The following is a 13,756-nucleotide window of genomic DNA, read 5'->3' as shown; positions in this document are numbered from 1 at the left end:
TAAAGTTTTGGCATTATCAACCAAACAAGCAAATAAATTGATTTTATTCAGGCTATTGCAATAGGGAGAGCACCCCACATTCAAAGATTAGAGTGCTTGGCAAGATGCTTTTACCTTATAGTTTATAGGGAGGAGTAGACTTGTTTGAAATTGAATGATTTCTAGTTGGGATTGTTTTTGTAAACAGGGGACATCTCAGTCAGCTGCACAGAAAATGTTTATCTCTCTGTGTAGCTAGTTTGGGGTTGAGGGGGGCATGTGGTGGACTAATAGCTCTAATTTCAGCTAATGATTCATGATATAAATGACAGGAAGTGGGAGACTCATGTCTGGTCTCGCCAGCAGGTTCAGGCAAAAATGAAAAGGCTGTTTGGCCTTTTCACAGGTAAACAAGGTAGGGAGGTCATCAGTGAGTCTTACAGTAGGCATGAGAAAAAGTAGACAGAAAGTCATCTACGTCGTACAGGAAGGATGGTTCATTGTGTAAGCCATTTCCCAGAGCACAAAAGAGTTGGGAGATTTAGGAAAACAAAACTTTGTGGAATTTCTTAATTCCATGATCTTGATCTCCATGGGTAAAATTGTCAGTTCAGATTGAAATTCTGTGTGGGAAGTCAGCTGGAAGCAGAGTCACCCTTTGGTCTACCAGATCATGATACATTGTTGAATAATAATTTGTGAAGACAAATAGCTGTGTAGTAGTATTTAAGACTGGGCATGATGTACTGCCCAACTGCAAGGTATAAGACTACAAACAGGAAAATAATTAGTGTATTAGGCCATTCTTTCATTGCTATAAAGAAATACCCGAGACTGGGTAATTTATAAAGAAAAGAGGTTTAATTGGCTCACGGTTCTGCAGGCTTTACAGGAAGCATGGTACTGGTACCTGCTCAGTTTCTAGGGAAGCCTCAGGAAGCTTACAATCATGATGGAAGGTGAAGAGGAAGCAGGCATGTCACATGGTGAAAGCGGAAGCAAGAGAGGGAAGAAGAGAGAGAGAGAGAGAGAATGGGTGGAGGAGGTACCACATATTTTTAAACAATCAGATCTTGTGGGAACTCAAAGCGGGAGCTCACTTATCACCAAGTGGACAGACAGCACAAGTCATTCATGAGGGATCCGCCCCCGTGATCCAAACACCTCCCACCAGGCCCCACCTCCAACACTGGGGATCACACTTCAACATGAGATTTGAGCGAGGACAAATATCCAAACTATGTCAATTAGTAATGTTTGTAATACAGCTCAAAACCGGGTCTTCTATTTCTAAATCTTGCCCAGGAGAACATGCCTCAGGCTATTTGAATTTACCTTAGAAAGCCAACTAGCCTTTTCCTTGAGTTTAGTAACTAAGCATTCACTTGTCCTGTTGTGTTTATTCAAGTGCAAAAAGAGATTTTGGCTATGGCACAGATATCTCCTTGTCTAGCTAGAAGGAAGTTGAAAGTTGTAGGATTGGCCATAACAATTTGGACCTGTGCGTTTAAACTTATTTTCTGTACTTCTAGGGCCAAAGTGGTATAATTTTCTTCTACAAAGGTTAAGGAGAGGCTTGAACTACCTTTTCTTTTTTTTTTTGAACTATCCTTTTTAACTGTATTAATGCCATAGTGGGTGTCAAGGGCCCTCATGGTGCATATGAAAAGAGAATCATTGATATCCCTGGGAGGTTTTCCCCAATTCCCTGTAGTTGCCTCAATTTGGAGGTAATTCCAGAAGGACACACCATTGACAGGTGGGATAGCAGCTTTAAATATTTTGAAGTCCCAGACAATCAGTCCAAATGCCCTTGGGGAAGGCATGAAAAGTGGTATCCTATGGGGAAACAGGTGGGGTCTGAGGTATAGTAATTATTAACAATTACTGGGATTAACAACTGGGTAGATCCCTCAGAAGAGCAGAGTCTTTGTGTGGAACTGAACGCAGTTTGTAAGGCTGGTTGGGAAGTGGTGGAAGAGAAAATGGTTATTATTAGGGATAAAAGTGCTCCTACATTTTTTCCTACACTTGATCCTGAAAAAGTGGAGTCATTGAGTTTGGAGATTTCAAGAGACTCATTAATCATGTTAAGAATTAAGTTTCATTTAGTACATGCTGAGAAATTGGGGATAATAGAAGAGTCAAGGGCCATTAGGCATGAGACTCTGGGCAGGTTGAGTTCCTTAAAGAGTTTGGCTAGTTTGAATATAAGGGTACCACTGGCCTGCTTGTTTCATTTTCCAGAGGACTGGTAAGGAGACTGCAGTTTTTGTAACATTGGAAGTACTTGTTGAAGATCCTGAATAACCTTACTACTGAAGTGAGTTCCTCCACTGTTATTAAAAAAAACAGAGATCCCTAAGAGGGGAAAATTCTTTCTGGTATCAGGTTAACTTCAGTGGTGATAGTAGCTTGTTTACAGAGAAAAGCTTTTAACCATGCTGAAAACATGCCAACTATGGTTAAACCATATTTGTACCCATAAGACTTTGAGAGTTGATATATTTTCCAATGAAAACAAGGACTAGAGAGAGTTGACTCTCATGCTTGTCCCACTTTACATGTTGACTAGGATTGTGTTTCTGGCAGATGGGGCAAGTTGAAGTCAACTGCTCAGTATTAGGGCATCCCCAACAATATTTGTGGAGAAAGATTTTGTTTGCCATAATGTGTAATCTCATGGAGGCTGCAGAATAAATTTTGGGTGAGGGACCAAGAGAAATCAAACAGATGTCTAGGTGTCTCCAAAGCCCATCTGAGTAGAAAAAACATCCAGCTTGTTGCTTTTTTGCTTTTTCAGCCTCAGGTGCTAGCAGCTGTTATATCTTAAGTTTTTTAAGAGTTTCTGTCTTTAGAGTAGGTTGAGCAAGGAGAAGTATACACGTGATTCAGGAGGTGTTTTCTTGGGAAGCAGCAACCTTAGCATATTTTCAGCCAGTTAAGTTTCCTTTAGCTTTGTTAGTCCAGCCACTAGTGTGAGCTTTGATTTTTGAGAATGGCTAATTTCTGGATAGCTGCAAGGACTTAAATAGGGGGGCTGGGCGCGGTGGCTCACGCTTGTAATCCCAGCACTTTGGGAGGCCGAGGCGGGTGGATTACCTGAGGTCAGGATTTTGAGACCAGCCTGGCCAACGTGGCGAAACCCCATCTCAACTAAAAGTAAAAAAAAAAAAAAAAAAAAAAAAAAAAAAGTAGCCGGTCATGGTGGTGGGTGTCTGTAATCCTAGCTACTCAGGAGGCTGAGGCAGGAGAATCGCTTGAACCCGGGAGGCGGAGGTTGCAGTGAGCCAAGACCGCGCCACTGCAACTCCAGCCTGGGTGACAAGAGCGAGACTCCATCTCAAAAAAAAAAAAAAAAGACTTAAATAAGTTAGTGAGTTGGGTTCTGATTGGTACTTCTCAGTTGTCATAAACCTCTTTCTTTCCATAGCATACCAAAATAACGTGCAATTCCAAAAGTAAACTGGCTGTCTGTATAAATGTTAGTTCCCTTATCTTGTGCTAACATGCAAGTTTGGGTGAGTGCTTAAGAATTCAATGATTTGGGCCATGTTAACTTAAGTGGAGATTTCAACTTAATAGGTTGTTGAAAATCTGCAATAGTGTATCCTGCTTAAAATTCCCCATTTGTACTCCTGAGGTAAGAACCATCTACAAAGGTGATATCAAGGTCTCTGAGAGGAGTTCTGGTGATGTCAGAGTGAGGAAATGTGAATGACTGTGTGACGGTGATTCAGTCACAAGGTTGTCCTTCAGAGGGAATGGGAAGAAGAGTGGCTTGATTGTTTTGACTACGGTGGACAGTGATGAGAGAGGAAGACAGTGGCAGGGTTTCACAGGAGGTGAGTCCGAAGTGGAAACGTGTTAGGTGTTCTCAGTGACTTCTAATGTCTGAACTGCACGGGGTAAGTAAAGGTTGAGTGAATGACTAGAAATAAAGTCAGCTCTGATGGAGCAGCAACTTCATACAAGCAAGGGGAGAAATGCTTGAGCCACTGGGTCTAAAAGGATGCTAAATTACCAACCAGGCCTCTGGCTTCCATTGTGTTTTGGGGTGAGGACCCCCTAAAGCATGTCTCTTCTTTTGTGTAAAAAAGGGAAAGGGGTACTGAATATTGGAGAGACCAAGTGGGAGAAGTGGCTACAGAGGACTTCAGGTTTTGAAATGCAGATATGGAAGGAAAGTCTCAAAGTCAGGTGACTGGAGGTGGTCTCCTTTTAGTCATGGCAAATAAGGACAGGCAATTGTGAAAAAGCCAGGGATCTAATTCCAGCGATAGCCAACCAATCCTACAAACCCTGAGTTATCTTTTGGTACCAGGGAGAGGCATAGTGAGTAAAAAAAAAAAAAAAAAAAAAAAAAATCACTTCTAATGGATACATACACTAATACAAGATGTTAATAATAAGGGAACTGTGAAGTGGGGAGAGATATATGGAAGTTCCCTGTCCCTGGTGCTCAATTTTTCCGTAAACCTAAAAATAAAATCTAATTTACACACACACACACACACACACACACACACACGCCCCTAAAAGGGATCTCTGCTGGAACTTGCAAGGTTTTCTGTTTTGGGGGGTTTTTTGTTTTCCTACAGGCTCATAATTTCAAATTAGTGGTGCTTCCTTTTTTTTTTTTTATAAAGGCTGGAAGAAAACTTATCGAACCTTTATATTCTAAGAACTGAGTAATTATTCTACAAACCAACAAATATTTATTAACAGCGTCCTATAACCAACTCATGTAATCTTCACACAATCCTATGAAATACTACTGTTCACATCTTACAAAAGAAAAAACAGTTCAAAGAGACAAGTCAAACAATACATACTAGAACGAGGCGACTACTCTGGATTCCAAAACCACAGTTCCAAACCACAAAATCGAATCTAGGAAAATTGGCGCTCTCGAGTGTCGTCAGCTAAAACAAGGAACACCAGAGAAGGATCGCGATATTACACAAACTGCTACTCCCGACATGCAAAGCGGATTCTTTCCCTCGGTCTCGGCCCGGGAGTCCGAGAGTCCCAGCAGCCCTCGGGACGCGAAAGGCAACCTGGGAGCGGTAGTTCTCCTGGGCGCCTAGCATTGTCGCCCACGCAGCAGTAGCGGCTTCTGCGGCTCCAAGCCAGCGGGTCCTGTGAAGGCGAGCAGACGCGGAGAAAGGACGCGGGAGTGAGAGAGGGTGAGTCAGCCACTGTCTAAACGATAACGGGAGGCGGCTCTGCGGGGTAGGGTTGAATTCAGTAAATGGGCTCGTGCTGCGGTCTCTTCGGAGACGCTGCTATCTTAGCGTCAGCGAGGGAAGGTTGAGGAGGAGCCAGAGCCGGGTCCTGCAGCCTTTCTCGCCATCAGCGCCCGTCGCCATCTCCACCATGCAGTCCCGGGAAGACGCCCCGCGCTCTCGCCGCCTAGCCAGTCCCCGTGGTGGGAAGCGGCCCAAGAAGATTCACAAACCCACAGTTTCGGCCTTTTTCACGGGTCCAGAGGAATTAAAGGACACAGCCCATTCTGCAGCCCTGCTGGCACAGCTCAAGTCCTTCTACGATGCGCGGCTGCTGTGTGATGTGACCATCGAGGTGGTGACGCCTGGCAGCGGGCCTGGCACGGGTCGCCTGTTCCCCTGCAACCGCAATGTGCTGGCCGCGGCATGTCCCTACTTCAAGAGCATGTTCACAGGTGGCATGTACGAGAGCCAGCAGGCCAGCGTGACCATGCACGATGTGGACGCCGAGTCCTTCGAGGTGTTGGTCGACTACTGCTACACGGGTCGTGTGTCTCTCAGTGAGGCCAACGTGGAGCGCCTGTACGCGGCCTCCGACATGCTACAGCTGGAATATGTGCGGGAAGCCTGTGCCTCCTTCTTAGCCCGACGTCTTGACCTGACCAACTGCACCGCCATCCTCAAGTTTGCAGACGCCTTTGGCCATCGCAAGCTGCGATCCCAGGCCCAGTCCTATATAGCTCAGAACTTCAAGCAACTCAGCCACATGGGTTCAATTCGGGAGGAGACTCTAGCAGATCTGACCCTGGCCCAGCTGCTGGCTGTCCTGCGCTTGGATAGTCTGGACGTGGAGAGTGAGCAGACAGTGTGCCATGTGGCAGTGCAGTGGCTGGAGGCTGCTCCCAAAGAGCGGGGTCCCAGTGCTGCAGAAGTCTTCAAGTGCGTGCGCTGGATGCACTTCACTGAAGAAGATCAGGACTACTTAGAAGGGCTGCTGACCAAGCCCATCGTGAAGAAGTACTGCCTGGACGTTATTGAAGGGGCCCTGCAGATGCGCTATGGTGACCTGTTGTACAAGTCTCTGGTGCCAGTGCCAAACAGCAGCAGCAGCAGTAGCAGCAGCAACTCTCTTGTATCTGCAGCAGAAAATCCACCCCAGAGACTGGGTATGTGTGCCAAGGAGATGGTGATCTTCTTTGGACACCCCAGAGATCCCTTTCTCTGCTGTGATCCATATTCGGGGGACCTTTACAAAGTGCCGTCACCTTTGACCTGTCTGGCTCACACTAGGACTGTCACCACTTTAGCTGTCTGTATCTCTCCTGACCATGACATCTATCTAGCTGCTCAGCCCAGGACAGACCTCTGGGTGTATAAACCAGCTCAGAATAGTTGGCAGCAACTTGCAGATCGCTTGCTGTGTCGTGAGGGCATGGATGTGGCATATCTCAATGGCTACATCTACATTTTGGGGGGGCGAGACCCTATTACTGGAGTTAAGTTGAAGGAAGTGGAATGCTACAATGTTAAGAGAAACCAGTGGGCATTGGTGGCTCCACTGCCCCATTCTTTTTTATCCTTTGACCTAATGGTAATTCGAGACTATCTCTATGCTCTCAACAGTAAGCGCATGTTCTGTTATGATCCTAGCCATAATATGTGGCTGAAGTGCGTTTCTCTGAAGCGCAATGACTTTCAGGAAGCCTGCGTCTTCAATGAGGAGATCTATTGTATCTGTGATATCCCAGTCATGAAGGTCTACAACCCAGTTAGGGCAGAATGGAGGCAAATGAATAATATTCCCTTGGTCTCAGAGACCAACAACTACAGAATTATCAAGCATGGCCAAAAATTGTTGCTCATCACCTCTCGCACCCCACAGTGGAAAAAGAACCGGGTGACTGTGTATGAATATGATATTAGGGGAGACCAATGGATTAATATAGGTACCACATTAGGCCTCTTGCAGTTTGATTCTAACTTTTTTTGCCTCTCTGCTCGTGTTTATCCTTCCTGCCTTGAACCTGGTCAGAGTTTCCTCACTGAAGAAGAAGAAATACCAAGTGAGTCTAGCACTGAATGGGACTTAGGTGGATTCAGTGAGCCAGACTCTGAGTCAGGAAGTTCAAGTTCTCTTTCTGATGATGATTTTTGGGTGCGTGTAGCGCCTCAGTGAAATGCACAGGATCAACAGGGTTTGTTGTAACTAAATTGAAACACTAAGTTGTTTTTACTGTTTTGGAAAATATCTTAAATATCCTTTTTGTTCCTAAAGGAGGGGAAAAGTTGATTAACTTCTGGTTTGGTTTAGAGAAAGTAATGTTTGAAATACGAAGGTAATTTAATGTTACAAATTTTAACACTCAAATCAACCTTTTAATAATTTTCTGTGCTAAGGGTCCAATATTTATTTGATTAGTATGTTTATGTTTCATGACACTAATTTAGTCTTTTGATACATTTTACATTCTGTTTACTGCCACAAGCACTGTGGCAATAACTTTTGAATTTTAATTTTTATAATAGAAAAATGATTAGGAATTGCTAGATAGTGTTTTGAAAGCATATCTTTTTCTTCAGAACAATGTAGACTTCCAAAATGGTTAACCTAAGGGGTCTTTACAAAATGTGTTATAAGTTAAACATAATTTGGGAAGTTTTACTTTTGTTTTCTTCTATGAAGAAAAAAATGCAGGCTGGGCGTGGTGGCTCACGCCTGTAATCCTAGCACTTTGGGAGGCCGAGGCAGGTGGATCACCTGAGGTCAGTTCAAGACTAGCCTGGCCAACATGGTGAAACCCCGTCTCTACTAAAAATACAAAAATTAGCTGGGCGTGGTGGCATGCGCCTGTAATCCCAGCTACCCAAGAGGCTGAGGCAGGAGAATTGCTGAAACCCGGGAGTCAGAGGCTGCAGAGAGCCGAGACTGGGCCACTGCACTCCAGCCTGGATGACAGAGTGAGACTCCGTCTCAAAAAAAAAAAAAAAAAGGAAAAAAAAAAAGAAAAAAAACCATATGTGTATTAGGGTGACTGAGTGGTGACTTCATTTATAATAATACAGAGAATAGCTATAAGCTCATTGACAGTAAAAACAACAAACCAGGATTCTACTGTTTGAAAAGAAGTTTCGTTTTAATTTTGGAATTTAGAATGTATATTTGCAAAGTCACCAATTTTCATCTAAAAGGTTATATTCTAGTTGTGTCACCAAATCATCAAAAAACCTTAAAAAAGAAGTAACTTGCTTTGTAGGTTTGTATTGTTGATCTAAACCTGATACATGCTTCATTTAATCAGGAATAATCCTTTTTTCTGCTGGACATGTATAAATTTCACTGGATTGTATAAATTTTTATCTATTGCCTTAAACATTTACATGATTCTCAATATGTTTTAGCTGCACAGTTTTGGTGTTCATCTTAGAGGATTCTTCAGCAGAAGTGATATTTCTTTACTGTTTTGTGAGGTAATACTGATTTTGAAAATATATATAAGCTAAAAACAGTATTTCGTTGATATCAGTAGTCATTGTGTTAACTATAAAGTCAAGTGCCAGCAAAGAACTTTAAAACTGTAAAGCTGTGTATAGAACTGTTTTGTGTAGCATGGAAATATTCTGTCAGCTTTTTAAAGTCACTAAATGTTCTTGATTATCAGCTTGAAGGTATTTTTGTATTACAAGTTGACAGTTGCTGGGTGTAGTGGCTCATGCCTGTAATCCTAGCAACTCGGGGCTGAGGTGGGAGGATTGCTTCAGCCCAGGAGTTTGAGACCAGCCTGGGCAACATAGCAAAACCCCATCTCTACAAAAATAAAAAATATGTCTGGGCATGGTGGCCCAAGTCTGAGTCCCAGTTACTTGGGAGGATCACTTGAATGTAGGATCACTTGAGTCTAGGAGTTGGGGGCTGCAGCTATCATCTGCAGCTATAATCATAGCTCACTGCAGCTATGATCATGTCTCTGCACTCCAGCTTTGGCAACAGAACGAGATCCCATCTCAGAAAAACAAAGTTGATAGTTAAAGAACGTAAGTGGATGATGGCATTTGAGGCCACTAGTGAAAGTATGTTTTCTCTAAAATATTTCTCTAATAGTGATATAAATGGCTATTTTATTATGATGTTTGTATGTGTTTTGTATTTCTCTGTAAACCATGCTCCAGTCTTTATTTTTCTGTTACCATAATGTAAGAGAAAGTCCTGGAACAGAGACTAAATCCCACGAAACTGACATTGTTAAACACACTAAAGCAAAAGTACTTACCTCTTGAAGATTTAATATATAATGGTTGACATGATACATGTACATGATGAATGACCAGATGCTTATGGTCTACATTTTCCTTTATCCTGTTAGTATTACCTTCCTTAATCTTTGTTCATTAACATGCTAATTCCTCTTCAGTGTTTATTTTCTAGTGACAGAATGCTAACATTTCTTACACCCTGGCAGAAGGGAGAGAAATGTGTTTCGGGGTGGGTAACTAAATTTTTGAGTGAAATATCATAAGATGAGAATGGAAAGAGGGAGACACAAAGAGTTATAACAAAAAAACAATGGTTTTTTTAGCCATTTGACTGGCTCTTTAAATAGTCTACAAGACATTCATGTTTAACATCACTTTTAGTGAAATAAAATATGCCGTACTAGTATGTGCTTCAAAAGGGCAAATGTGCTTTAGTGCCCTAAGGCTAAATTTTGGTCATTTGACATCAGAGATGTTATAAGTATTGCACTTAATACGCACCTATTTCTCAATAGTGTTATTTTTTGGCTAGCATTTTCTTTACCACTATCTTGTTGATAGCTTTTTGTTCTCTAAGGTTGAAACATGACAGTGCTTATCTCAAACAGATTACCCATCTGCAGAACTAAGGAAAGCAATTTATGTATGAAAGAAATTCTCAAATTCGTCGTTCTCAACCTTTGAATTAAAGCTTAGACTAAATAGTAATATATCGTGGGAAGGATTTTGGTTTTGTGATATTTCTGTGAATTAAGGAATAGATGTTAACCATTATTTTGTAGAAAAGTGATTTGTATGTGGTTAATTATAAATAAAACTGGTACCAGAACTTATGCTTCCTGACTTTTTACTTCAGTGATTCCACTAAATGTATAAAACTTTTGCGTGTGCAGTTAATCAGGAGTTCCCAGCCCCCAGGCTGCAGACCTGTACCAGTCTGTGGCCTGTTAGGAACTGGGCTCACACAGTGAGCTGCAGGCAAGCAAGCATTAGCTCTGCCTCCTATTAGATCAGCAGTGGCATTAGGTTCTCATAGGAGTGTAAACTCTATTGTGAACTGCGTGTGCAAGGGATCTATGTTACATGTTCCTAATGAGAATCTAATTAACGCTTGATGATCTGAGGTGGGACAGTTTCATCCTGAAACTATCCCCTTACCCCTAGTCGTGGAAACTGGTCCCTGGTACCAAAAAGGTTGGGGATCACTGCAGTGAATGATACAACTAGCAGTGCTGAAATCTCTTCACGACAAGAAAATGTAACTGTCTAATTTTCCAATTAAGCCACACATATTTTAGCAAACGCTTAATATAATGTCATTTGTCGGACTACCATCTGTAAGATTTAGAATGACATTAATTATCTTTTGTATTTTTGTCCCTGTAGTCTGAAGAGCTGAGAACCCAAATTATTGCAAATTCTTTTAAATGCAAACGATAGGTAGTATTAGAGTTTTCAAAAGGATAAAATAGAAACAAATTTAGCCACTAACTTGTCTAAATATGGATTAAAGATTGAAATTAAGTTGTAATAGCTCTTTTTCATCATTTTTAATTGAGCAGGGATTTATTTTTCAATTTTTATATCTTGTTGAGAATCTGAGGAAAGCTTTTGATCCATTCCCAAGCAAAAGGCACATAATTTATAATTTCAAGGATGTTTCACATTTCTGAAGCTCATCAGACCCAAGGTAAGAGCACTTGTAATAGGATCTCTTTTGCCATACCTGCTTAAAAATTTCAACACCCCTTTTATTATTCTAAATAACCTGATTTGTTTTGTTTTTAAATAGAGATTGGGTCTGTATTAGTCTGTTCTCATGCTGCTAATAAAGACATACCAGAGACTGGGTAATTTATAAGGAAAAGGAGGTTTAATGGACTCACAGTTCACGTGGCTGGGGAGGCCTCACAATCATGGTGGAAGGCAAAGGAGGAGCAAAGTCACGTCTTACAGGCCAAGCAAGGTGGCTCACACCTGTAATCCCAGCACTCTGGGAGGCCAAGGTGGGCAGGATCACATGAGAGCAGTTCAAGACCAGCCTGGCCAACATGCAAAACCCTGTCTCTACTTAAAAAATACAAAAATTAGCTGGGCGTGATGACAGGCACCTATAGTCCCAACTACTGTGGAGGCTGAGGCAGGAGAATTACTTGAACCCAGGAGGCAGAGGTTGCAATGAGCTGAGATCATGCCACTGCACTCCAGCCTGGGCAACAGAGTGAGACTCCATTTCAGAAAAAAAAAAAAAGGGGGTCACACCTTACATGGCGGCAAGCAAGAGAGCAAGTGCAGGGGAGCTCGCTTTATAAAACCATCAGATTTCATGAGACTTATTCACTATCAGGAGAATAACACAGAAAAGACTCACCCTCGTGATTCAATTACCTCCCACCGGGTCCCTCCCATGATGTGGGAATTATGGGAGCTACAATTCGAGATTGGGTGGGGACACAGACAAACCATATTAGAGTCTTATTATTTTGCCTAGGCTGGAGTGCAGTGGCACAATCATAGCTCACTGTAAACTTGAACTCCTGGACTCAAGCCATCCTCCCACCTTAGCCTCCTGAGTAGCTAGGACTACAGGCACACACCACCATTACCAGCTAATTTTTTAAATTTTTTGTTGAAATAATAAACTCCTGGCCTCAAATTTTATCCTCCAGCCTCATCCTCCCAGAGTGCTGGGATTACACATATAAGCCACGATGTCCAGCCTTATTTATTTTTATTTTTATTTTTATTGAGACAGAGTCTTGCTCTGTCTCCCAGGCTGGAATGCAGTGGTGCAATCTCAGCTCACTGCACCCTCCCCATCCCGGGTTCAAGCAATTCTCCTGCTTCAGCCTCCTGAGTAGCTGGGATTATAGGCACCTGCCACTACACCCAGCTAATTTTTGTATTTTTAGTAGAGACGGTGTTTCACCATGTCGGCCAGGCTGGTCTCTTTTAACCATGTAAGGTCTTCCACAGCTGCATCCCAAGTCTGCATTAAGATTTCAGATGCCCGGGTTGGTCTCAAAATCCTGGGCTCAAGCCATTCACCCGCCTCTGCCTCCCAAACTGCTGGGATTACAGACATGAGCCACTGCGCCCAGTACTTTTAAGTTTATCGGAGATAAGTAGAAATGAAATATAGAATGGAGTCACATACTTGACAGAAGTAGTTATCCAAAATGTTTTCTGAAAGCTGTTTTGAAGTTTTCACAAACCGAAAAAAAATGACACCATATGTATATATTGACTAAAGCACAACTTACCTGAAATTAGTACAAGAAATGGGCAAGAAACTAAGTTCTGAATAAACTATTGTGGCTAATGGTTTGAACTTCAACAAAGGGGGAAATAAGTAGATTACATTCACACAGCACTGCAAAGATGATTCAGGCACAGAAAATGCTGTAATGTTGCTAGATAGCCTAGTTAGCTCTAAGAAATTTCCAGTTTTTGGCCGGGTGTGGTGGCTCACGCCTGTAATTCCAGCACTTTGGGAGGCCAAGGCAGGCAGATTATGAGGTCAGGAGTTCAAGACCAGCCTGGCTAACAGTGAAACCCCATCTCTACTAAAAATACAAAAATTAGCCGGGCATGGTGGCATGCACCTGTAGTCCCAGCTGCTCGGGAGGCTGAGGCAGGAGAATCACTTGAACCCAGGAGGTGGAGGTTGTGGTGAGCCGAGATTGCACCACTGCACTCCAGCCTGGGCAACAGAGTGAGACTCCATCTCAAAAAAATAAAAGATAAAAATAAAAATAATAATAAAAATAGCCTTTCTCCCCTATCCTACAAGGAGCAATGGCTAAATTCTAACTAGATACATGTTGATCCAGAATAGAGACTACCTCTCCCAGGCATCCCTGCAGCTAGATGTGGCCATGTAGTTAAGATCTGGCCAATTTCATGCGACCCGAAGCAATATGCACAATTTCTCTCACAGGGACAGTAGTGCCCTCCCCTTCCCTTTCTTTCTTGATGGCTGGGATGTGGGTGGACATGAGGATGAACCACCTTGGACCATGTTGGTCAGGGCAACACCCTAAGTAAGGATAGCAGAACAGAAAGACAGAAATGCCTGGGTCTCAGATGACTTTGTAGATTAGGATCCACATAACAGAGTGGACTTTTATATAAGGAACTTATTTAAAGAACTAGGGAGTCTCAGCCTGGGCAACATAGTGAGACCTTATCTCTACTAAAAAGAAAAAAAAAAAGGGCTAGGCACGGTGGCTCACGCCTGTAATCCCGGCACTTTGGGAGGCTGAGGCAGGCGGATCACCTGAGGTCAGTAGTTCGAG

The 13,756-nt window shown here is 42.6% G+C and overlaps 1 protein-coding gene and 1 long non-coding RNA gene across 4 annotated transcripts in view; one reads left to right on the top strand and one right to left on the bottom strand.

Annotated features, from left to right (window-relative positions):
• Positions 1–4,909, bottom strand: part of LOC129136723 (uncharacterized) — a 111,034-nt gene extending 106,125 nt beyond the window's left edge. For all 3 annotated transcript variants that reach the window (XR_010150665.1, XR_010150664.1, XR_008538671.2), the window contains exon 1: positions 4,815–4,909. This is a non-coding gene — a long non-coding RNA (uncharacterized LOC129136723). The remainder of the gene's footprint in view (positions 1–4,814) is intronic.
• Positions 4,910–4,951: 42 nt separating this feature from the next.
• On the top strand, positions 4,952–10,287 carry KBTBD6 (kelch repeat and BTB domain containing 6). Its single transcript, XM_509645.8, has one exon. It carries the CDS (start codon positions 5,359–5,361, stop codon positions 7,381–7,383), a length of 2,025 nt encoding a protein of 674 aa, XP_509645.2. The 5' UTR covers positions 4,952–5,358; the 3' UTR covers positions 7,384–10,287.
• The last annotated feature ends 3,469 nt before the right edge of the window (positions 10,288–13,756 follow it).

This window comes from Pan troglodytes, chromosome 14, assembly GCF_028858775.2.
Source record: "Pan troglodytes isolate AG18354 chromosome 14, NHGRI_mPanTro3-v2.0_pri, whole genome shotgun sequence".
Lineage (NCBI taxonomy): Eukaryota > Metazoa > Chordata > Mammalia > Primates > Hominidae > Pan > Pan troglodytes.
Note: the sequence above shows the minus strand (reverse complement) of the source record. Positions and strands in the feature narration are given on the sequence as shown.